The sequence below is a fragment of the Vicugna pacos genome, chromosome 4 (assembly GCF_048564905.1).
Source record: "Vicugna pacos chromosome 4, VicPac4, whole genome shotgun sequence".
Classification (NCBI taxonomy): Eukaryota; Metazoa; Chordata; class Mammalia; order Artiodactyla; family Camelidae; genus Vicugna; species Vicugna pacos.
This window is the reverse complement of record NC_132990.1, coordinates 39,605,368-39,630,085: the sequence shown is the minus strand read 5'-3', so window position 1 is coordinate 39,630,085 and position 24,718 is coordinate 39,605,368. Positions and strand designations below refer to the sequence as shown.

Below are 24,718 nucleotides of genomic sequence, written 5' to 3'. Positions count from 1 at the left end.
GTTTAATGTTTCAATTGCACTTCTTTCACTGGTATTCAGCATCAGAATTATTCTAAAATGGTCTTTTAAGAATTTTTAGTCTTTAAGATAGACCATGATAAAAGTGTCCATTATAAAGAATGAACTTTAAAATTGATTTTTTAAAAGATTTGACCCAGGTATAGGGCTGTTTTCCACTGTAGTACACTGAGGTCAAGTTATTCCCTTGAAAATCCTGTAAAAATGACTCTGAAGTCACATAAAAGTAACATCTCATCCACTGTACTTCTCCAAATTTTTGTCCCCCATTAAGCAGTCAATGACTTGATTTTTGCCAGTGTATAGACATTGCTATAACATCACCATATTTAACTGACAGTGATCAAATCCATTTAATACACTGTGTATGAATTTCAAAAGGGCTTTATGACTGTTTATCTCATCTTTATGGACCTTTAAACTTAATAGCTTTGGTTGCAATAAAGAAGTGATTTCTAAAAGTTAAGTATCTCTTCAAAGCTACTGCCAGACTGTTCAGTTGATCAAAATTATGTCATCCAGACACAGACCTCCATGTGTCCTTGATCTTCAACTTTACTAATTAACAATATGGTGAGGGACAGGGAGTGGAGGGTGAGACATAGTCCCCTGTCAGTAAATAAGGACATTGTCAAAAGAAAAATCAGTTCAGTTCAGGGAATACAAATGTTTCAGGTTTGCTCTGGTTCAATAGCTTAGGATAATATACGGGTTCCTTTAAAATGCACAGTACAATAACCCATGTTGGAGCTATACATTCTTCTCCTTCCCCTTCTGAAATGTTAAGGTCACCAGTCTTAAACAGAGAGCCCCAGAAGATTATTATCAAAAGAACTAGCCCAGGGCCAATCATTCCCTAAGCATACCTTTTCTAACCACTTATTTCCCCAGCTGTCATTCTTCTTCTCTCTTCCCATTAATAAAATGTACCAAGTCTCTCCCAACTCTTGAGACCTTCATTAATCACATCCATCGACACTAACCCACCCCACTGACATACACACAAAGAAAACACCCTCTATCAGAACGCTAATGTTTCTCAGATTCGGCTATTCACCCCCACCCGCACAGCAGCTTCCACCCACATGTATACCATGTTTTTATTTATTCCATTGGACCCAGTGCCATTCTCTCACCAGGTGGTATTTCATCTTATCCAGGAAGCCACAGTCCAAGAAGACACAGCTTCATGACGCTAGACTGCAACAGGTTTGCTAAAAGAGGCACGAACACTTCAACCATCCATCCAAAAGACACTTAGGGGGCCAAAGAGTACGTTAAGCTAGATTAATATGACCAATGATTTCAGGGATGAAAAAACTGGTGAGGAAACAATCACATTCCCTAATAAGTAACACTGTATTTCACTTTTCTAAATAGTACTGTTAAATAATCTAAAAATTAGAGCTAGAAAAAAAAATAGCTCTACCAGTCCTAACATCTATAAAATTAATTATGTGATTCTTTTCATTAAGTCACAGTGACATGGTGAGCAAACTGACAACCTCCTTAACCTCTTCAAGACTGGCATTTCTCAACCTCGGTAGTACTGATAATTTAGGCAGGATAATTCTTTACTGTGTGGGCTGGCCTGTGCACTGTGGAATGTTTAGTGATAGCTCTGGTCTCCACCCACTAGATGCCAGTAGCACCCCTCCCTCAAGCTGTGATAATCAAAAATGTCGACAGACATTGCCAAACATCCCCCAAGGGGCAAAATCTTCCCAGACTGAGGATACTCCTATGGATCAAAGAGAAGACTGCTTGTCCTAGAACAGGGATTGGTAAACTACAGTCCAAAGGCCAAACTGAAACTCACTGTCTGTCTTTATAGATAAAGTTTTATTGGAACACAGGCACATTCATTCACTTATGTACTGTATTTTTTATGCTACTTTCTCACTGAAAAGAGCAGGCAAAGGGTGGTGACAGGTATTATACAGTCCTTAAAACCAAAAATATTTACTATCTGGCTCTTTAGGAAAAAGGTTTGTCAACCCCCACACTAGTCCACTGATTTCAAACATTTCTTGTAGTAATGACAACTTTTGATAATGAAATCTTACATAAAAATTGTGTCAGACAGGGTACAGATGGAACTTTCAATTTAGTAATTTGCAAAACTAAAGCATATGCAGAGTAATTTATATAGGCAATTTCAAACATGTGACAGAGTATAGAGAAAATCACAAAGGGCTAAAAAAAGTTGGGCATTATTATCGTCTCTAGACCTGAAGGGGAGAGGGCCAAGATCAATACCCTGGACATGATGATTGGTTGAGAAATAGGAACATAAGTGAACATAATAGGAACATAAGATGCTTTCCACTTCCAGAAATGAAGCTTTTTAATTTTTTTCCTTACATGACCCTTTTTCTTTTCTGTGTGTTTCATATGAAGCTACAGGCAGAGTCAATCCAGAGAAAGCAGAACTGAGAGAGGTATCTTGGTGATGTTATTTGAACCTTGGATCAAGCCAAGCCTGAAGCTTCCCTCTCATTTTACTTTTTGCAATTGAACCAGATTAATCTTCCCAAGGCATCATGTTGATTCCTAAAAGCTCCTTAGTGACTGTGGTCAGTGAAATCCCAATCAGTGGTCTGATGTTAAAGTTATTTCATTACCTGACACTAATTCACACCCATCCGTGCTTGTTCTCAATGAGTCCCTTTCCTATCCCTCATGCTGTAGCTCCAGCTCCACTTGGCGGGGGGGGGGGGGGCATGGAGCACAGGGAGGGGTGGAAAAGGAGCTTCTGCTCATATTTTTTCCTATTAGAATAATTTATCTCATGATCTTGACATTTTGATACTCTTCATAGCCTTAAGCTTTACCATAAATGCCCTCACTATTCATAACAAAGAAATCAATATGTGCTTCTTTTAAATTCATATGATCATCAGTTTTTAATGTTCCCATGGTACCTGCCATTTACCACTTTTTGTTGCAAACTCTGTTATAAATTCCTTATGGACAATGCCCATGAGTCATATAAAAACATTTATTGAGTTCCAGGTTCTGGATAAGGACAATAATGATAATGATTAATGAAGAGGAGGAAGAGGAGGAACAAGTAATATTTTTTGAGTATGGCTTTTGTATGAAGTCCTAGTCTAAGTATTTTATATATATTGTCTCATTCAATCTTCACAACAACCACATGAAGCAGGTTGTCTGTTTCTCCCATTTTACATATAAGAAAATTGGAGAACAGAGATTAAATAAATTGCTCAAAGTCTCACAACTTGTAAATAACAAAGTCAGTATTCAAACCCAGGAATTCTATACCTTTGTAATGTAACAGGAGGTTCTCTGAGCAGAACAACTCCCAGCCCCCACCTTCTCACCTGTTAGGTAAGCCTTACTTTCTAGGCAAAGAAAAATAAAGCAGCAAGTATTCATAATGGCCAAGAACTAGAGACAATCCAATGCCCTCTAACAGGAGAATTGATTTTAGAAATGTGATCTATCCAGAATGGAATATTATTCAACAATGAAGAGAATGAACTACTGATACATGTAACAACATGGATGAATCTCCAGATCACAGTACTAAGTGAAATAAAATAGTGGCAGAAAAGTATATAATGTATGAGTCCATTATATAAAACTCTAGAAACTATAAACTAAACTATACTGAGAGAAAGCAGATCAGTGGTTGCCTGGGGTTAAACCAGGCTTTAGGGGTAGAGAGAACTTTTAGGGTAACAAAAATGTTCTGGATACTGATAGTGGTCGTGATTTCACAGAATACACACTTGTCAAAGTTCATTGAATTGTGCCTTTTAAATGCATGCAGTTTACTACATGTAAATTATATCCCAATAAAGCTGATTTACATCATTAAAATAACAAAATAAAACAAAACAAACAAAAAACCTAGGCATTCCACCACCAGAGGCTGGAGTCAACTACTATGCTAACTCCTAGTGTTTTTTATTTAGAATACACTTTCAGGCACTAATATTTGTAACGTTTATAAATTTGTTTAACAAAGAATTTCAAGTGTCTCTTTAGTAAAAATAATTCAACCCCAGAAAGCATAATCCCTACTCAGTTATCACAGTAGCTAAAAATACTTCAATGTTACATTTCACCAATTGGTCAAAATATTTTAAGTAACATAAATACATACATTTTTGCAGTCTGAATTTTTATTTTTAATCCAACTATATTTGGCATTGCTATGGTCAGAGGAGATGTTTTATACTTAGCCTTAGAACACAGAAATTGTTCTGACCTAACATATTCATGAAAAATGATGTGTGTGTGTGTGTGTGTGAGAGAGAGAGAGTTTGCTGGACATTATGCATACATGGTTATGGATAGAAAAAGGAAAGCAGGCAAAGGGCCAGAAAAATAAGCAATAAAATGTCCTTGGTGTGTGGTCAGGCATGAAGTTGTAGCCTGGGCCTTCAATGGCTCCAGCAATGAGTTAATAAGCCTATAAAGTATGTGTCATTTTAGATGTTCAGAGGCCAAAGCACTTGAAACAAAGTGATTTACATGACCAAGTTCCCCTGAGTCAGGATCATGTTCTTATTCCCCAAGATGCCTTAAATATTTAGCAGAGCCACCTGTACTATTGAGAAAATACTCTCCACAACGCTGTCAAGACCAACTCCATACACAGTACTGTAAATGACACTGAATAAAATAAAAATGAAATGGTTTATATTGGATGACAATCTAATGTTCCTCCCACCACCTCCCCAGACTACAAGCCATAAAGTAAAGAGTAGATGCTTTTTATTTGTGTTATGAGCCAGCAAGTTTGACCATTTCTTTCTAGTCAGATATGTTTATTGGGGTTGAAGTAATTTCCACCCAAAAATTTGAATATTTTCACAAAGAGTAATGTTCATCTCAGAACAACACAGTATTACTCACAAAATACACCAATAAAATATACTCACGATTCCAAAGTTTCTGGATATGTGGCGTGCTTGGGAGATAGGAATTCATCAACAGGAAAATCACAGCAATTCACTAGCATGTAGAACTCTGGGTTCAGTCCTTGCCTATTGCTTACTGACTGAGTGGCCTTTTGAGTTATTTTACTTTCTCCAGTCTCAGTTTCTTCATTTGTTATGGTGTTACAGATGTGACAGAAGATAATTTTCTCTCTACTTTTCCAAGTTCTACTGGACACCTGTAATCAAAAACAGATTGGTAAGAGAAAAACTAATAGGTTTATTAACATGTATACCTTATGTACACATGGTAGATACCCAGGTGAAAATGTGTAACTCTCCAGAGTGGTTTAGAATTCTGACTTAAATACCATCTTCATCTAAAGACAAAAGAAAAGGTGAGAAAATGTTACTTACAGGAGGTAATTAGTACAAAAAAGAAGGGTAAGGTTGTTATGTAGATTTAAGGTGATACCTTCTCCATTGATAAGATTGTCTTGTGATTTCAAGTCAACCCTCTTCTGGTACAGAGAGGACCCTGAACCCTTACCAATGGAGAGTCTTAGGGTTGTCATGAAGATTCAGTGAGCTCATGTAAAAAGATACTCAGAACACAATTGGAACATAGAAAGTGCCCAATGAAAGTTAGCCATTATTATTTCAGAGCAATGGTTCTGTGTGGTTCCTGCAGCTGCAACATCACCTGGGAACTTACCAGAAATACAAATGCTCAGGCCTCATCCCACATCAACTGAATCAGAAACTCTGGGGACAGGGAGACAGGAAGGAAGGGGGCAGGACACAGCCATTAAAGGAATGATGCAGCAGTTAGCACCAAGATGGAAAAGTCAGCTCCAAATAGACCTGGAGACCCAAGATGGTGGCAGATGTGCCCTCCAGTGGATCTTGAGCTTCATTATATACATTGTAATGTATTAGAATGGTGAATCACACACCCACAGGCGCCATGACAGTGCCAAGCTAACCATGAGACTTCAAAGAAAAGGCAGTGGCCCAGTTCCTGGGGAGCCCTGCCCCTTCCTCAAAGTAGTTAGAATAATCCTCTCACTTGTTAGCATATAAAAACCAGCAACACTGCACCTTGTGGTGGTGCTGTCTCTCTCTTGCCTTCTGAGACAGCCTGCACTCTATGGAGTGTGTATCTACTGCTTCTTTAACCCCTCCCCTCCAATGCCTCATGGCCTTTCTCTTGCCTTTTGAGATGGCCTGCACTCTGTCTATGGCGTATACAGCTCTCTAACTAAATCTATTTTTACTCAACTGTGGCTCGCTCCTGAATTCTTTCATGTGTGAAGCCAAGGACCCTCACTTGACAGGGTGCACCCCAGGAACTCAACCGAGACCTTGGACATGGCCATCCTCTCACATCCCCTTTTTTCCTGTATCAGCAGGAGCCAGTACTCTGTTTTAACAAGCCCTGAAGGTGATTCTGATACCCACTGAAATTTGAGAACCATGCTTATAGAATGTAGGGTAAAGGGAAAAAATAAGTTCTAATATAATTCATAATAAGAACTTCTTATTTTTTGTGACTATTCAAATGCAGGAGAATGATTTTTTTTTTCTAAATAACTAGAAAAAGAAATCCATCAATGCCTTGAGAACAGTAGGATTTCTGCAGGATAACTCTTACCATCTTATTTTACCACACAACCATGTTCCAAGAGATCTATTATTAAATTGTGTTAACATATTTTATAAAGCACAATGGAAAAACTCACTTAAAAGAGAGAGCCTACAGTATTGATGATAACTATGAGATTATACATTTGAACACAGCCTATTATTCATTAATCTCAGCTATTTCCATAAACAACATTCTATGACTATACAACTGGCCCATAAGCATATGCGGAATCAGTGACATATCTAGGTGCAGACATGCAATGCAAGATTTCTATCTGTGCATCTTGTGGCTTAAGTATAGTCAATAAGGTGTGTCCACAGTTAAAAGGCAATATTGCCATTTAGAACAAAGCAAGCTAATGTGGATCCTTTTGTCATTCCATCCTTCATATTGCTATCATAGAGATTTTTCTAAAGTACGTATTTAATTATGTCACCATACAACTTAAAAGACTTCAATAGCTCCCTTAAGCCTGTGTATGAGAGCCTTTGTAATCTGGCACCTGCCGACCTATTTCATGGACCTCAGTCTTATAATTATACCTTCTCCATGGAGCCTTCCTAGTGTGAACAAAAAATACTGTAAACTGTATCGGTAAACAAAGAATGCTGAAGCCATCAAGTGATCAGCGGCTGCCACCACCTCCCAATGAAGACAAGCCTGCAGCCCAGCCTCTGCAGCCACTCACAATGGTGCACCCAGAATAATAAAGGACAAGATACTGGCCCTAGATAGCTAGATGCTTATCAAAGGAATGAATTCAATGAGCCCAAATGTTTGATTCCTCCCATACTTAGGAAAGCACTAAATTCTTTAACTTGAGATGCCTGTTTTTCTTTAGATAACAAGTCCAGTAATCTTTTATTGTTCCTACTACCTGGTCTTTGTTGTAAAGCTCCTATATATCCTAGCTCCTCCCCTAACTCTATCTGCGAGGCTGTCATCCCGGCTCGAGTCCTCCCGCCAAATAAAACGTAACTCTCAACTTGTAGGCTGAGCATTTATTTCAGTCGACACTAGACAGCCCACTCCCCATTACTAGAGATTTGGTCCTTCCTAACTCAGAACTTCCAGAGCACCACATGCAGACCTCTAGTTGTCATTTTTATATCGCATTATAATTCTTATTTGCACGTCTGTCTCTCAACAAGACTTTTTACTGGCGGCAAGAAGCACATTTTCATTTTTGTGTCCCCAGCAATTGGCATAAAGCCCAGTACAAAAGAGATACTTAGTAAATAAAGACTTTCTGTGGATCTAAAATGTAAGATCTATATATGACTGAGAGATCAGCCCAGGAAAATACAGCCATCATCTACAGTCTCTCTGTACCCATATAAGGACCAAAATCTTCTAATTTTGAGAAAAAGCTCTGCCACTTCCAAGATTCCAGTGTCATCCTCATTCTAGCAGACACAGTCTCCAAGACAGAATGTCCTCTCTGTTAGCACTGTTTTCTGAGACCCACTAAAAACTCGTTTCATTTAAGACATGCTGACCCCCAAAGTTACTATGCCAGTTGATATTGATTGAAACACCCAATTTTTATCCCAGGCTATAAATCATGAGCTTTACAGTTTTAAGGCTTAAGTCAAAACTGCAAAGGAAGCTGGGTGCAGCAGTTTTAAAGCAGCCGACCCCCACATTTGTTGGCCTACTGAATAATCCTTCTGGCTCCAGAATCATGGTAATTATTTGCTCATCCACAACTCACAACTCTTCATCTGACTTCCCTCACAGCCCTGATATCATTTCACAACCTCTCAGATAAGCATTTTAGGACGCTTCCCTTTCTCAACTTGGCTTTGTCCCCTGGTCTTTTATACTTGCTAAATCATTCAGCCCCGAAGCATTTGGCCCAGGGTAGCTGGAACACCCAGCCAGCTACCTAAACCAGTTTCTGCCCTGAAGCACTCATGCCTTAAGTTACAACACAACACCTCGAATTAATCACAAATTGTTTGAGAATATCCTGTTTGTTTGGTTGCTCCTGATCATCTGTCTACTGCCATATCCCTTAGGCCAAGAGACACAATTTCAGTTTTTAAGTAAATCCAAGCAACGGATGGGTCTGGATGGAATGACAACAATGCTCCCTGTAAATACTCAAGCTCCTCATCGTCTGCCTGGAGAAACCTACTGGCGGTTCCCTGTTGGTGATTCTGAGATATCTGAGGTCGCTCCTTGCTTGGAAGTTTCTGTGATGCTCTTTTGCAGCGACCAACAGAAGCTTCAGTTTTCTCATCCTTACGAAGCTTCTGTAAGAGTTAACTGAGACAACATAAATAAAGCGAGGTGTTGGTACACAGCACACACTGAAAATAACCAGTAAACAGTAGCCACTATTGCAACTGGATTTTGGAGGCTGTATTCGTTTCTTAGGGTTGCCAGAGCAAGTACCAAAGACTGGCTTAGAACAATAGAACTTTATTGTCTCACACTTCTGGAGGCTAAAAGTCCAAAATCAAAGTATTGGCAGGAAATGCTTTCTTCTGATGGCTCTAAGGAAAGATCCTTCCTTGTTTCTTCTAGCTTCTGGGGGCTGCCAGCAACCCTCCATCCCTTGGCTTGTAGATACATCCTTCTAGTCATATGGCCACCTTCTCCCTGTGTGTCTTCATATCATCTTTCCTCTGTGCTTATCTGTCTGTCTCTGTGTCCAAAGTCTCCTTTTTACAAAGACACCAGTCGTATTGGATGAGGGCCTAATGACCTCATTTTACCTTCATTACCCCTATAAAGATCACATTTCCAAATAAGGCCATGTTCTGCAGTACTAGGGGTTAGGACTTCAACATATCTTTCAGGGAGAACACAGTTCAACCCATAACAAAGGTGAAGGGTAGCAGAATAAGTCACCTTAAAAAGTGACTCCAGGAGTTCAGGACATGCCACTCCAAAATATGCCGCTTTGGTATATTGACTATTTTGAGCTGAAGGCACTTGACAAACAGCAAATGCAGGGAGAGGCTTTCTCTAAACTCCCCTTATCTGCCTAAAGACAGATCCTCTAAAAGGAACACACTTGTCATAAATTCCTTCCCCAGGAGTTTCCTTCGGCAGAGAAGACTGACTCATCACAGGAGAGGAGGAAAGAGGTCAACACCACACCTAAACAAATGTTGCCACAAACTGTCATATCTCCCATATATATTCTTCTAAGATCCCATTCAGCTGTCCTAAAAATCATTCACTCTCCCCTAGGAGGCCTACATTCTTTTCCTCTTTTTCCTATGAATATGGTATTTCAGTCTGAGTTCTTTTTTTTTTTAACTTTTTTTATTGATTTATAATCAGTCTGAATTCTAAGTCACCTTCAAGAGTTACTTATTTTCTTCTGAGTACCTCCCATGTATATATGGAATATACATGTTAATAAACTTCTGATTGTTTTTCTCTTGTAAATCTGTCTATTATTACAAGAGTCTCAGCTAGAACTCAGAAGAATAGAACGAAGTTATTCTTTTTCTCCCCTGCAGAAGCAGAGTAGCCCATTGTGGTAAGAATATGGAATGGTATTTTGTTTTTCTAATAACTGACACAATTTTGTTTTCTTGACTTCCCTTTTCTTGCTGAAAAGCAAGATTCTCTAATTATATTTCAACGGAGTGTTAAATTTTTTTTCAATTTCCCTTTTGTTATTGAAATAATCAGACAAGTTACTCCCTTAGGCTCTCCCTATCCCCAGAGAACACCTGCCACGGGTAAGGAGAAGGCAGCAGTGTGTTGGTAGACCAGCTCTTCAAGGGAGAGAAAATCTAAAGACCCCAATTTGTAACATTGGCTGATATCCACTGTGTACTGAGTGCTGTATAAAGTACTCCCACCAGGGCTGATTGAAATCACCAATGAACAACTGGCAAAATTCCTGAAAATTTAAACTTAGTCTCTCGAGCAGGTATGAACTGTTTCCAGCCCACCACTGAAGGCATGGTCTACTTTCTCATGACTGCCTTCTCCCTTTCTCCTCTCTGATTCTCCAGCCTGCATTTACCTGCAAAACTTCAGCCAACTGCTAAAGGGGGAGGCAACATGGATGTCCTTGGGAAACAGCAAGCTGCTACTGGCGACTCTGACACCCTTTCTGATGGCTGTTGCTGTCTCTTATCCTCCAACACGGCAGGGCCTCCTCTGCACAGCAGGTGTCCAGGGACTGGATGTGCATTTTTTGGTTCATTGGTGGGTCCTGAAGGGTCTTATCTTGGCCTCTTTGTACCTACTCCCCAGCCTTTTCCTTGTGCAATTCAATCTACAGACTTTTTGTAGCTGGGATCTACTCTTCCACAGTCCTTCTGGAAGACATCTGCAAGAAAGCTTTCACCCCATCCATCTTCTTTGGCATCCACCCAATGCAGGGAAATCTAAGTATCTTTGCAAATAAAACAGCAGGAAATGCAGGTGCCCTCTGGTTAAGCCATGTCTCCCCTACCGCTTTCTCCTTGCCTAATTAGTATCAAACACTCTGCTGGTCCAATAAGAAACAGCTTTAGGACAAGAGACAGTTGTCAGCACCTAACCAAATACAGAGGAGGGAACAGATTGCTCAGACATCCACAGATGTACAGGAAAAGGAGAGAAACAAGTCCAAAGTCCTTCTTTGAGTAGGGAAGAGTAGTTTTCACAATATGACTTCCACATTCTCCCAAAAGTCAACATCCTCCTCTCTCCTGGTCCCCCTTCAATATAATTCACTGATGAAGACTGGGAAACCAGTTTGGCCTTTCTAGCAGTAGGAAGGCAAAGATTAGGAACCTCGTGACTGAAAACCAGGCCTTGGAGAATTCAGTCATTTTATTATCAGAGTTCTGAGTCCACTATATTTGCTACACTATTCAGCAACCTTTGGGAGTAGAAAAAGATACTAGCATTAATGGATAACATTATGAAGAGAGAACAATAACACGTCACAATGCTCCCTTACATTATTATTCTAGTAGTGGAGGGTTGGGGGTGGAGCTTGTTTTTCATCAAACCTACCCATAATCAAATCTGCCTCTCAAGCTGGAAGAACAGGGGGAGGAATTAGTTTATGTCTCTGAGAAAACAAATCTCTATGCTGCCCCTTTTCAATTGTAGAGACTGGTGGGCGAGGAGAATCGAGACCTGGAGTAGACAGTTTAGCAGAGCAAGAGCACATCCATTTGTCTTTGGATACATAAGAAGAGCCCCAGAGCAAAGACTGAGGACAGTAGGGTCTATTTCCACTTCTGAGGGGGAGGCTACAGAAGTAGAGGAGAGAGAAAAAAAGATAATGGGAAAGCAACGCTGTAACAGCTGAGGATTGTTTTGTTTTGTTTTGTTCCATTTTCCACGAAAATATTTGCTGTGCTAAGATATAAACCCCCTATGGTGTTCTCAAATGTGCAGTAAAGCCTGTTACACATAAGCGTCCGTGAGGGTATTTTTTTCATGTAACTCAAAGAGAAGGGGATGTGTACCGTCTTAGTTCAGCTTGGGGTGGAGAGAAGGGAATTTGCCTGGGGGATGAGAGGCTAGGAATATGGAATAAGTTCTCCCAGAAGCAGGAAGCAGGAGCCAGCCCTGAAGCAAGATAAATCCCTGGTAAGGTGTAGAGATCTCGGAGAAGACAGAGAACAGAGGGTCTGCACTGACATCTGGGTTTTACTATTAATACTGTTGCTGTTGTTCTTATTCTCCATCAGGAAGCCACACAGAACACACACAACATAGCTCCCAATAACACCCAAGACACGATGGCCCCTCTATCTGCATCAGGAACTTGTGAGAGATATTATTACCAACTTGTCTATATGCCCCTAATCAGCACTAACTTTTATTCATACTCAGGGCCACGTGGTGAGAAGCTTGGAAAATGTGACTGGTTCCTAGAGCTGACATGCGGGTAGCCAGGATCGTGCCAGTTGCTACAAAGCGCTACTATGGTTCTTCAATCTTAACCTAATAGAAGGTGAACAGCAGGTGCCCTCATGGTGGCCCTTCCTTTTCCAGAAACTGAAATCTGTCACAGAGCACTGCGACTCCACAGAGTTGAGTAAACTTGAGCCAATCTGCACTATTGTGAGGCATGCAGTCCCCATGTCCCGCTGACCTGCTTGGCAAGAGCACTTTTCCTGCCTGGCGTGAACAGCACGTGTGTCAGCCTTTCTTCTCTGTGTGGGAAGAAAAGTCAATAGCTAGAACTTTGGTCCATTACAAACGTAAAACGTGCTTCTCTGAGGAGGCAGCATTAGAAGGTCTTTTCTAATAAACTTTTCTCATTAGGAATTCCACATCTTGTCATCTGAGAGGTCTTCCCGCGTGGTGGTTTTGCGATAGTTGCCACAGCTCTGTAACAGGAGCAGCAAAGCCCTCAGCTGATCGTATTTCACTTTGTGAAATTCAAATCCACAAATATATGCCAGGGTTGCTGGTGGCCAATGTCCCTTCCACCCTGTCACAAAATGAAGTAGGGGCATGAGATTTTCATGATGCCCATTTGTAAGTCACTGACACTATAATGTCTCATACACTTCTTTTCAGACACCCTGCTGGGTTTTTCTTTGGACTTCTTCCCTCCTTTTTTAAACTTTCATTTCTCTAGTCAGTTACATATTTTCTTCAAGGTGGAGTGAAAGCCTTTACTATTTGAATTCCATGCAGAAGATCTACTGATAGACAACTCTCTGAGCTGCCCAAAGCAATGATGTGAACACAGTATACTGTGTTTCCAGAGGAGACGGTATATACACTTCCTCATCAGGTGTGCTTTGGTGTAGATTTCCACTATGTACCTTTGACCATCTCTCTTCTTGGAAGAGTCCCTACTGCTTGTCAGAAGATGTGCTACTGGGTGTTTTCAATAAAGACGGCCTTTATCGTTGGGGTCAATCATTGCATAAATTTAGAAATGTAACACGGTTTTTGTATCTCAGTTTTCTCTTTCACAAAATTGAGTTGTTGCTTGATCTGCTTTCTAGACAGTTTCCTCATGAATCACTATTGCATAAAAACAAGAATAATTTAGTGCATTACACCTCTAATACCTATTTTCAGTATATCTGGCACATTATGAAAGCAAAATAATTGAAAAATGGAAGAGAGAAGAGAAAGAAATGAAATGAAGAAGAAGCAAAGGAAGGAAAGGTGACAGGATTAATTAGACATTAAGGAAGCTCTGGGATCCCACTGTATTTTCCATTCACATCTTTCCCTGGCTAAAAAAAATCTGCTCTAAAAATAAAAACCCCATATTTAAGGGTATATTCTGAGGCTGAGGATACATGAACAGCCTTCATACTTGTCAACAACTGGTTGTTTTGTCCACCTTTGTAACAGTATCTTGCACATTAAAGGTACTCAGTAGAGACTCTGGCAAATATTTGTAGAATAAATGTTTAAAGCTAATGTGGAAACCATTAGATGAAAGGTTGATAAGGAAAGGGAGAGATCAGGCTGAGAATACTTGAATTCAAAAATCAATATGTATATCATTAAAATGAAACAGCCAGATCTGATGCGCCTGCCAAAGCGTTGCAATGTGAAATACACATCATATTCTTGCAAAAACCCGAACCTGCGCTGGATCAAGGCTTTAGAGCTGAAATCCAGTTGAATAAGAAAATGGTAGCAGGAGGGACAAGTTAAACACAGCTCAAGGAAACAGACAATGTAGGAAGGACATTCTACAGGTCAACTCAGCTAGTATCTTCAACAGGTCAATGACAAGGCGAAAAAGAGAGAAAGCCATCAGGGACTTTGATTGAATCCCAGTTTGACCAAATAAATCATACAAAGACAACTGGGGAGACTGTAAGGTAAACTGTGTATTAAATGATTCCAAGGATTTATTGTTTAGTCATGAATAATAGTGGTTTTATGGCCAGGTAAGAAAATATCCATGTTTTCAGATTTGTGTATCGAAATATAATGATGTGATGTTTGAGGTGTGCTTAAAATAGTTAACACACGTGCAAAAAGGGAAGGGGAATAGATAAATACTGTGTGGCAAAATGTTTAAAATCACTGGGTCTGGGTAATAAGTATAAGGATGATACATGTATGGGGGTACATTTTGTTGTTTTCCATGCTTTATGTTTGAAACATTTATAATCTAATTCTTTTCAAAACTAAATAACTTAGGGGACATTCTGACCAGGAAGGGGCATAAGGAGCTTTTTGAGGTGCTAGCAATGACCTCTGTATGATCTGGGTGGTAGTTACATAAATGTGTACAAATGCAAAACTCATCAAACTGTACACTTAAAATTATACTCTTTATTGCATTTGAGTTATACTGCATTAAAATAAACAAACTAGTCTCCATCTTTAGCAGGCAAAATTAAATTAGATAAACACCTACATGAATAACTAAATGCAGCACATATCTGCTCCCCAGTCCCATCGGATGCCTCCACTTGAGAGATTACTGAGAATTACTGCATCCACTCTTTACCTAGTCTTCTGAGTGCCAAAAAGCAATGACACTCACTCACTGAGAATGCTGTCTCCATGTTTTAGAGGCTGGAAAAACTGTCACCCCTGTTGCTGGGGTGATGGGACTTGAAAAAGAGGCAATTACAAGCATTGGCCTTGAGTCATCAGCATCTCAGACCCCTGGAAAGAAGAAGTGGAGGAAAAAACTGATGTGTCTTTAGGCAAAGAGACAGAAGGAGAGAGACCTGAGGGAGGGTCAGAAGTGAGAGCATCAGCAGAGGGACAGTGGCTCCACAGGGTTGGACCTCTAGGGCTGTGGCTCAAAAAAGTGTGTGGCACCAGACAGTCCCACCTTCACCAGAAGATCCTGGAAACAGCCCCGAGGAACAGCTGTTGATGCTGCTCCTAACCACAGGAAAAGAAAGGAAGAGAAAAATAGTGAACAGCTATCAAAGGTCATTTCTCAGGAAGACTGTGGACTGAAGAGTGGTGAAAGGTGAAGTGCCAACACCTTAGTGTAATCAGTTTACTGTAATGACTGGGTCTGATCCCTTTTACTGGCACAAGAGAGAATACTACAGAGAAAGGAACAAACGCTTGAAAGGAAGGGAAGAGAATCGACGAGGCAGGCAGCCATGAAGATCTCTGGATCTCCTTGGGGGTTGTGCTTCCCTTTCTTGAAGAACAGCACACTTTCGCAGCTGAATAGCATTACGGTCCTGTCCGGTAAGATCTAAGAAGTCCCACAACCATCCCCTTCAGTTCAAACTGGCAGAACTAGGGTGGCTGATTAGGTCTGTGGGTCACATCATACTAATGTCCTATCCAGTGGGTTGTTTCACCACATCCTTGGTGCTCTCTGCAATAGAGATACACTGAGAATTTTCCAAATCTTTAAATTCTAGTTCCTTTTTGCTTAATATTTCCTTCAACAATTCACTTCTCTCATCTTGTGTTTTACTAGAAGCAGTCAGAGGGAACCAAGTCGCTCCTCAGCACTTTGCTTAGTAAGCTCCTCAGTTAAATTCCCAATTCATCTCTCACAGGTTCTACCTTACACAAAACACTGGAATGTGAACAAAATTCAGCCAAGCTCTTTGTCACTTTATAACCAGAATTGCCTTCTCTCCATTGTCCAAGAACACGTTCTCCGTTTCTGCCTGAGATGTCATCAGAATGGCCTTTACCATCCATATTTCTATCATTTTAGTCCTGATTATTTATTATGCTCTATGAAGATGGAAGCTTTCTTTACAGCACTCCTCTTTTCTTTCTGAGTTTAACAGTCCCTTCATGGTAATCTTGGCTTTTCTAGCACATATTTCAAAACTTTCCATTATCTACTCGTTACCCAGTTCCGAAGCCACTTCCACAGCACCCCACTTCATGGTGCTGATTTCTGTATTAGTCAGCTCAGGCTTCCAGAGCAGAATACCATAGACTGGATGATTTAAACAACAAATATGTATTTTCTCACAGTTCTGGGGGCTTGGAAATCCAAGATCAAGGTACTGACAGATTCAGTGTCTAGTGAGAAACCTCTTCCAGGCTTTCAGATGGCTACCTTCTCACTGTGTCTTCTCATGACAGAGAGAGGAAACTCTGATGTCTCTTCCTCTTCTTATAAGGGCACTAATCCCATCATGGGGCTCTATTCTCTAGTTACCTTCCAAATACTCCATCTAATACTGTCATGTTGGGGACCAGGGCTTCATCATATGGATTGAGGACACACAAGCATTTGGTCCATAACATTACTATAGCATAATCTAGTTGATCCTGACTGGTATAAAACCTATGAAGATAAAGGAAGATAACCTCAGGATGAAGCCAACATTGTAGATAGCAAAGTGGAAAAATACACAGGATTTTTGACATCACTGAACCACTGGATCATCCCTCATAGGAAGTCCATTCTATTGCTAGACTTACCAGTTATATATAAGACATTAATTCCCTTATAATTTAAGCTATTTGAATCAAAACTGCTTAACTGGTACTTGATTATGTTCTGTATTATGTGATCCCCCAAAATGGCCATATCTGAATGGAATCAGAGAGGGCACCAGACCTCCGAGCAAACAATATGCAGGGTGGGCAGGGGTCTGTAAAGTAGCTGAAATAAAAAAGCTCTGTCCAGTAGGGACATCATATCCAGGAAGTGGCTGACCAAAATCAATCCAAGTCCTTCAGTTAAGTCTACTGGTAACAGCAAGAGTAGCTGAATTAGAAGCAGAAGAGAGCTGCACATCGTGAAATCAATTTCATAAATTGTGGGCTATAGTCATAGTTTTCATTTTCTATCATAGCATTAAAAAGCCACGTATCTTCCCCATTATGAGAAAAATTTAGCAACAGAAAAATTATGAGTTCACTTTCATACCTTCACCCCACCACATCACACAGCCCGACATCACCAATTCAGTAACATTGTGCCTCTGTAGGAGGATAGCCTGTCGTGGCTGAGCAAGAGCGGAGAAAGTAACTGAGGGCTGCACCTGCCACCGAGAGGGTTACGAGACAACTGGCTAGAGATGAGCAATATTCCCACTGACCCGTCAGTTCCACAATGCCAATCAGTCTGAGAAGCCCAGCTATATGCCTGTTCCTGTTTTTCTGTGATGCTGGCTTTGGGTGGAGATCTCTAGCTTCCTTATTTCCTTCCACGTGTCCTTTGAATAAACCCCCTCTGAATTATGGTGCCTCTCTTCTTTGAACATCGTAAATATCCAATTACTCCAACCAGCTCTCTCAAAAAGAGAGTCCACTCTTCCTCTAACAAATTCCACTCGTATTTTTTAAATGTAAAAAAGTGAGTCTTTTCTCCCAGAGCAACGTTTGTTTAAACAACCCTGGTCCTAGACTGCCACGTTGTAGTTGTTGCATCACTTGTTTCCACCAGATGGCACTGTTGCTGATTCACACACCCGGGAGTCCCACAAAATTTAATCTCATTACTGAACAAATGCTGGCAACTGCTTCACAAAGATAACCGCTTCTCCACATTCCTGAGAAATTACCAGTTTTAACAACTACTGTCTCTCTAAATAACTTACTGGATGCAGCGGTGTTCTCTAGAATCTGGCAGGAGAGATGACCACTTAGCAAAGAATCACACAAATAAACACAAATCAGAGAAACAAAGGTTCCTGTTGCTAATGACCAAGCCTGAGGGTTGGAAATCCAAAGGAGCAAAAGAAACTAAATTTGAAGGTGGGGAGGGGAAGCATCCTCCCAAACAGTAGGAACAGCAGTTAAGAAGGAACTGAGACTGGAAGGATTATGGCACTTTGGAAAGGCTAAGAAAAAGAGAACCCAGAGCTCTGAAACTGAGGATAACAGCAAAAGAAAGGAGGAAATTTGAGGGGTCCCAGGGGTAAGTCTTTGGTTTCGGTGACCACCTATATAATGATTCTCAAATTTGTTCTCTCTCTAATCACTGCCCCTACTTGATATATCCACTTTGTTTCAAAGACGTCCTCAAATACATGCACAGCACTGAATTCATGATCCTCTCTGGTCTGACTGGCCGTTCTTGAGTATCAATAAATGTCCAACCTATACATTCAGTTGCAAAATTCAGAAAACTGGAAAGAGTCCTTGCAGTCTCCCTCATCCCTTAGCCGCAGGGACCATCCACCATCAAATCCTGTTCGTTTTATGTACCAAATCCAACAGTTTTCTCTAGACCACTGATTCTCCAGTGTGGTCTCCAAGCCAGCAACATTAGCATCTCCAAGGAACTGGTCAGAAATGCAAATTCTCAGGCCCCAGTCCAGGCCTACCGAAACAAGGGGGCCCAGAAGCCTGCATTTTAACAACCCCTCCAGGGACTGGCAGTCCAGTACACGTGGAGGATCACTGATCTACATCTACAGGGTCCCTGCTGCTGCCATAAATTTATTCCACTATTTCTTTTTCGTTTTTCTTTATAACATTTTTTTATTGATTTATAATCATTTTACAATGTTCTGTCAAATTCCAGTGTAAAGCACAGTTTTTATTCCACTATTTCTTATCTGGGCCACTGCAGTAGCTTCGCAATTGTTCTTCCCCACATCCATTAAAGCTTCCTTCTAGGGTGACTCTCAGCCCCAGAATCTATTACAATCTACAGGAATCTACTCTAAACCAACTAAACTCAAGTCTTTGGGGATAGGGCCTAGGCTTTGGTATTGTTTAAAAGCTTCACTTTGAAGGCCCAGACTGAGAACCACTACTCAATGCTACTCTGCAGCCAGGCTGATTTTTTTTTTTAATGCAAATCTGGTCTTATAATTCCCCTAATTAAAACCAGCCACGATCCAGCCTACATTTCTAACACCTACAAGACTAGCAAGTGCTCTGGCCCCTACATTTGCCACACACCCTCTGGTCTTCTACCATACTGGTCTTCAATCCCTTGCAGGCTCCATGCTTCCTCTTGCCTTAGAGTTTTCCATATGCTGCTTGCTCTCTTGGCCTAAATATTCCTGTCTCATCCTTTTTGCCTTGTAATCCTCACTCTGCAGATCTCCATTCCAACTTCCCTTCCCCAGGGAAGTCTTTCCCAATCTTTGTCATAGGAAGAGCTGGGTAAGGAGGATCCAGACATCCCAGTTTGCCTAGGAAGTCCTGATTTATGAATTTATGGCTTAAGAATGTACTTATCTATAATTTTATATTTATTTGTGATTATTTGATTCACGTCCATATTCCTCACTGGATCAGAAACTGCAAGAGTTTGATAGAGAGGATGCACTAACAAATATTTGTTGAATGACTGAACAACCTTTTGAACACACTAATTAGTGTTCGCATTTATATAAGGGGAAACTGAGTCTACAGAGTTTAAATATTTTGCTTAAATCACACAGTTAGTAGATGGTGTGGCTGGAATTTGGACCCAGGTCAGGGATTTTCCAATGTCAATAACCATGAAGCTGTGCTTGTAGAGAGATTTCACAGCCTGATTCAGTGCCTGAGTTTCCACAGTGGCTCAGGATTGAGCTTTGTTTGAGTCTTATTAGAACTGAGCTCAGCTTGAAGGCTACATAGATATTTCCTTTCTATTGAAATTTTAATCTGCTTCAAGGAAATGAAGCTTATGGCTCTCAGGGTATAAAGGGCAAATGTGTGGGAGAAGCCAGAGATCAAACGGTCAAGTACACTTGTTAGAGAATTTTTCATGAGCTGAATTCAAATGCTATCAGTAAAGAAACTCCCCCTTGGATTTAAAAGAAAAAGAACAAAGGACGAGGGGAAAGGCAGCTGTCAGTGCACAAAGAGAAGGCAGATGGAATGGTCTAGGCCTGGGGATGTGGAATAGATGCAGCCAAGAGCTGGGACAGGGGTCACAAGAGAAGCCAATGCAGCAGAACCTAAGAAGCTGCTTCTCTCTCAGTGAAAACCCAGGAGGAAACACTCAGTTCCCTGTAATTCATCAGTGGGTCCCCTCCATGTGTGCCAACTGCCCTTCCTCTTTCTGAGTAATAGTGAGATATAACTCCAGGAGGTCACCTTGCCTCATTGATTCCCACTTTTCTCACATGCAAAATGAGGAAGCTCAACTCAGATGACCCTGAAAGATGCTCTCTGCTCTACAATTTTGTGGTTCTGTGACCCACAGCCAATGCTATAGGAAAATAGGAACACACATGAATACCGGTAATAATCCCCTTCTCAAAATCAGGAAAAGGATGTCCTATTTACGCTATTCCTCAACCCCTGTTGCATCTGATTCCTGACAAAAGTGCTTCAGGTCAAGTCCAGCCTGCTTTAAAGTCTAAATTGAACAATGAAGTTCAAAGCAAAATGAATCCCAAGTAGAATGAGTGCCACTAATCTACTAAATCCCAAAATTGAGGTATATTAAAATATTATTATAAACTAAACTATTATTATTAAACAAAAATAAGTTTTTAACAGAAAAATTTGATGGTGCTATTTTTTATTTTTAATAATTTCATTTGTTTGCATTAGAATGAATCATGTATAATGTTAGACAATTAAATCAGAATAAACCCAGATTGCAGTTCACATTAGTGAAACAGTACATTTGATATGTGTTTTACAATTGGATCAAAACATTCTTATAAGGCTTACATCAGCACTAGGAATGAGTAGCTATGAGGCAGGATCATCTAGAAAACTGAGAATGATTCAACTCGAATGTACCGTTGTCCAGAATACTCATTCCCCAAACTCCACCTGAAGGAATCTTGTCATTTCTTCAACCCTGTCACTGACCTAAGAAGCAGTTTTAAAACATGGCTCCCAGATTCCTTGACCCTCCTCCTATTGAAACATGGGGCCTATGTTCCCTCCCCTTAAATTTGGGCTTTATAACTCCTCGATAAACAGAATCTGGTAGAAGTGATGCTGTGCCAGTTTCCAGACACAGGCTTTAAGAAACTGGCAGCATTTACTTTCTGCCTTGGAACCCCACCACCATGTTGTTAGGAATCCAAACAGACACACGTAGAGGCCATGTGTAGGTGGTCCAGCTGACAGTCGCAGCTGAGGTCTCAGTCTATAGCCAGTATCAACTGCCAGCCATGTGAGCCATTAAGCTTTCAGATGATTCCGGCTCCCAGTTTTCAAGCTGCCCCAGCTGACGCCACATGGTGTAGAGATAAGCTGTTCCCTTCCAGACATATCCAGGTTTCAGCTTCATGAGCTAATTAAATGATTGTTGTTGTCTTCAGCCCCCAAGTTTGGGGTGGTTTGTTATGCAGCAATAGAGGGAGAACAGAAGCCTTCCTTAAATCCTAGCACCATGGCCACAACCACCTCTACCATCAGTACAATGGTCATGAGGCAGTTCAAGACAATCCCCACTCTCCTCCTCTTGGGTACAAGACAAAAATGTACTTCCCACCTGCTTTGAGTTTAGGCTTGGTCATATGATAAATTATGGCCAGTGGAATGTAAATGGAAAGGATATGTGCCAATTTGGGGCAGAAGTTTAAAATCTCCTGGGCCATCCACCAGTCCACTTCTTTTGTCACAGTGATGGTGGAAGCCCACATGGAAATGAATCTTTCATCAGTCAGACTCCCTGGTGGAACTACGATGAACCGGGCTACATTGCCAACCCACGCTGGACATACAGCATGAGGCAGATATCATTATTCGTTGAGTTAAGCCACTGAGATTTTTAAAAGTCACTTGTTATCACAGCATATGACCAGGTTTCTCAATGGACATTCTGGACTAGATAATTCTCTGTCGAGGCATACTGTCCTGTGTATTGCAGGATGTTCAGCAGCATTCCTCACCTCTACCTACTAGATGCCAGTAGCACCACCACCCCCAGCTGAGACAACCAAAAATGTCTCCAAACTTTGTCAAAGGTCCCTTAGATGGCCCCAGTGAGAACACTGACCTAGACAGCTCCACTTGATGCAACTACCATCATACAGAATTGCTTCCTCTTCATTCTTTGAAAGCCCTTCATGGAGTCTCCTCTATAGCACTCATATCATTCACCACATCAACTTACAATTAGTTCCTTGAACTCTGTCACCCTGAAGACTGTGAGGGCAGGTGGAAAAGTAGGGCAGGTGCAATGATCTACCTAGAGCTTGAGTTTTCTGTTAATGTTATACCAAGGGAGGTGCTTGGAACACATAGTCCCTCCCAGCAAGGTGACCCAGTTCAAGGCCACCACAAATGGTTGTGCAGTGTGCAGACTGCACAACAGTACCTAACCTCAGAAATAAGTGGTGACTGGGATCCATTCCACTCTGCTTGCCATTTGATCTCCATGCATAAGGTGGGAATTTTTCTCATTCATCTCTCTGAAGAAGAATCTTTTTTAAAAAAACTTCACACTGAGGCTGGGCTGCTCTGACCCAGATTGTGTGGGAATCTGAGATACATCCACATAGAACAAGACTAGAAAATCAAAGCTCTCCTTCCTGATGCTGACACAGCGATTCCCTTGTTCCGAATCTTGGAAAGAGATGGAAAGCTAGTTCAAGCCGCGGGACAAGAGTAAGTAAAAGAAGCTCAAGTTAATACTGACTAGTTTGAAAAGAAACAGTGAAAAGTTAAGTCCTCCCTTCCTACTCTTGACCCCTAATATTCCCTTTCAGGGCCAGCCACTGTCATTAGTGGCCATCCAGAGGAATACTAGGCATACACGGGTGATATGTATGTGGGACATCATCTCTTTTTAAAACACATATATTAGCGTACTTTACACATTGTTCTTCATCTTTCTTCTTAACTTAAACATGTCTCTTAGACAGCATGTTGTCATTACATGCATCATTATTTTAAAGGCACATTTTTAATGTTATGGAATGACATATCTCATATAATCAGTTCCTTGTTGATGGGCATTTAAGTTGACTCCAAGCTTTTACTATTACAATCATTGCCTAAATAAATAACTTGGTACATAAAAGATAAATTAATTAAAATAAAATAAGACAGTCTAGCTATAGCAGGCAAACTTGAGCAAGATTCCCTAAAATTGGTTATTTATCTGAATCAAACTGGCATCTCCATTAAATGGCCTAAAATCCCCAAGCCCTAATGTGTGGGCCAGTGGAACCCTCTAATCCATGTAAATTAAACACCAATTAGAACGGTCTATTTAAGTTTCCATATAAAATGCCAGCTAAACTGTATACATTAGTGTGTGTTGAAATCAGCCCTTGTATAAATTGTTTCTTAGCCAGTAGGAATCACTGCAATTGCTGTTTATGAAATTCCCTCTGGTTCTACTCAAGCAGCTCTTCTTGATGTTGTAAATGAGCTACCAAAGTCAAACAGTTCAGGTGGTGACATGGCCAGTGGAATCCGACATCAGTAGGGGCAAGACCCAAGGTACATGATTTCTCCTACCCACCCACCTGTGCCTCTACCACTCCACACCCACTGCTCCACCTGTACACAACACACATCATAATGCTTGATGGCTTGATTGTATCAAACTGTGTTCCTTGTCAAGCCACCACCATGTTCTATCCTGACGGCAATCTGACCCAATAGCTTTCCCACTGACATCTTTCCCAAGGAGAAGTCTCCATATGCCAGTCTCTTTACCCTTCTGTACTTTGGTCAACTCCAATCCAGAGAAATTCATTATCTTGAGGACTTTCATATGCTCTTTATCCTCATGTGCTCTCTCTACCTTAGGAAAATACAGTTAATCACTGTCATCATTTTTCCTTCCCTTTTCTTCCTGCACAGCCTTCTCCTTTCCTCTTTTGCTTCCTCTCTTCATTATGACTGTCAACTCAGAAATAGCCCCAATCATGATTGATAGGCATTCGAGAAGTGCCAATGAAACTTCTCTATTAAAAAAAGGAGAAACGCAATTTTAAAATTGCAATGCATATGATAAGGACTAGTATAGTGAAATTCCCAGAAGTCCCCTTTAAAAAGTTCTACTCACCTCTACATAAACCTGTCTTCCTCAAGAAACAGTATCAATGATAATCTATTGCTTATTAATAATGTTCTGTAACAACACTGTTTTGTCATTTCTCACTGCAATTTGGTAACATTAAGCTTCCTTTATACAGCCTCTGTGGCTTGAAATGACCTGCCTTCAATTTTTTGCCTTTGAAAAACCTCTATCTTTTAAGTCCTTGCAGAATAAGCTGTTCCTTTCCCTGTACCCTTATATCAAATTGTTTTTATTGCTATTTAACAACTATTTTATTTAGTCTTACATAATTTGAATTTGTCTCTCCTCCTATAGTCTCCAAGACCCTTGAGAGACTGAGCTCTGTTAACACTTACTCATAAA

At 40.6% G+C, this 24,718-nt stretch overlaps 1 protein-coding gene across 1 annotated transcript in view; it reads right to left on the bottom strand.

Moving 5' to 3' along the window:
* TMC1 (transmembrane channel like 1) overlaps positions 1-24,718 on the bottom strand; it is a 317,967-nt gene that overhangs the window by 146,809 nt on the left and 146,440 nt on the right. Inside the window, exon 4 of the mRNA XM_072959593.1 lies at positions 4,935-5,170. Coding sequence (XP_072815694.1) covers positions 4,935-4,983 — 49 coding nt within the window. The 5' untranslated portion in view covers positions 4,984-5,170. The remainder of the gene's footprint in view (positions 1-4,934; positions 5,171-24,718) is intronic.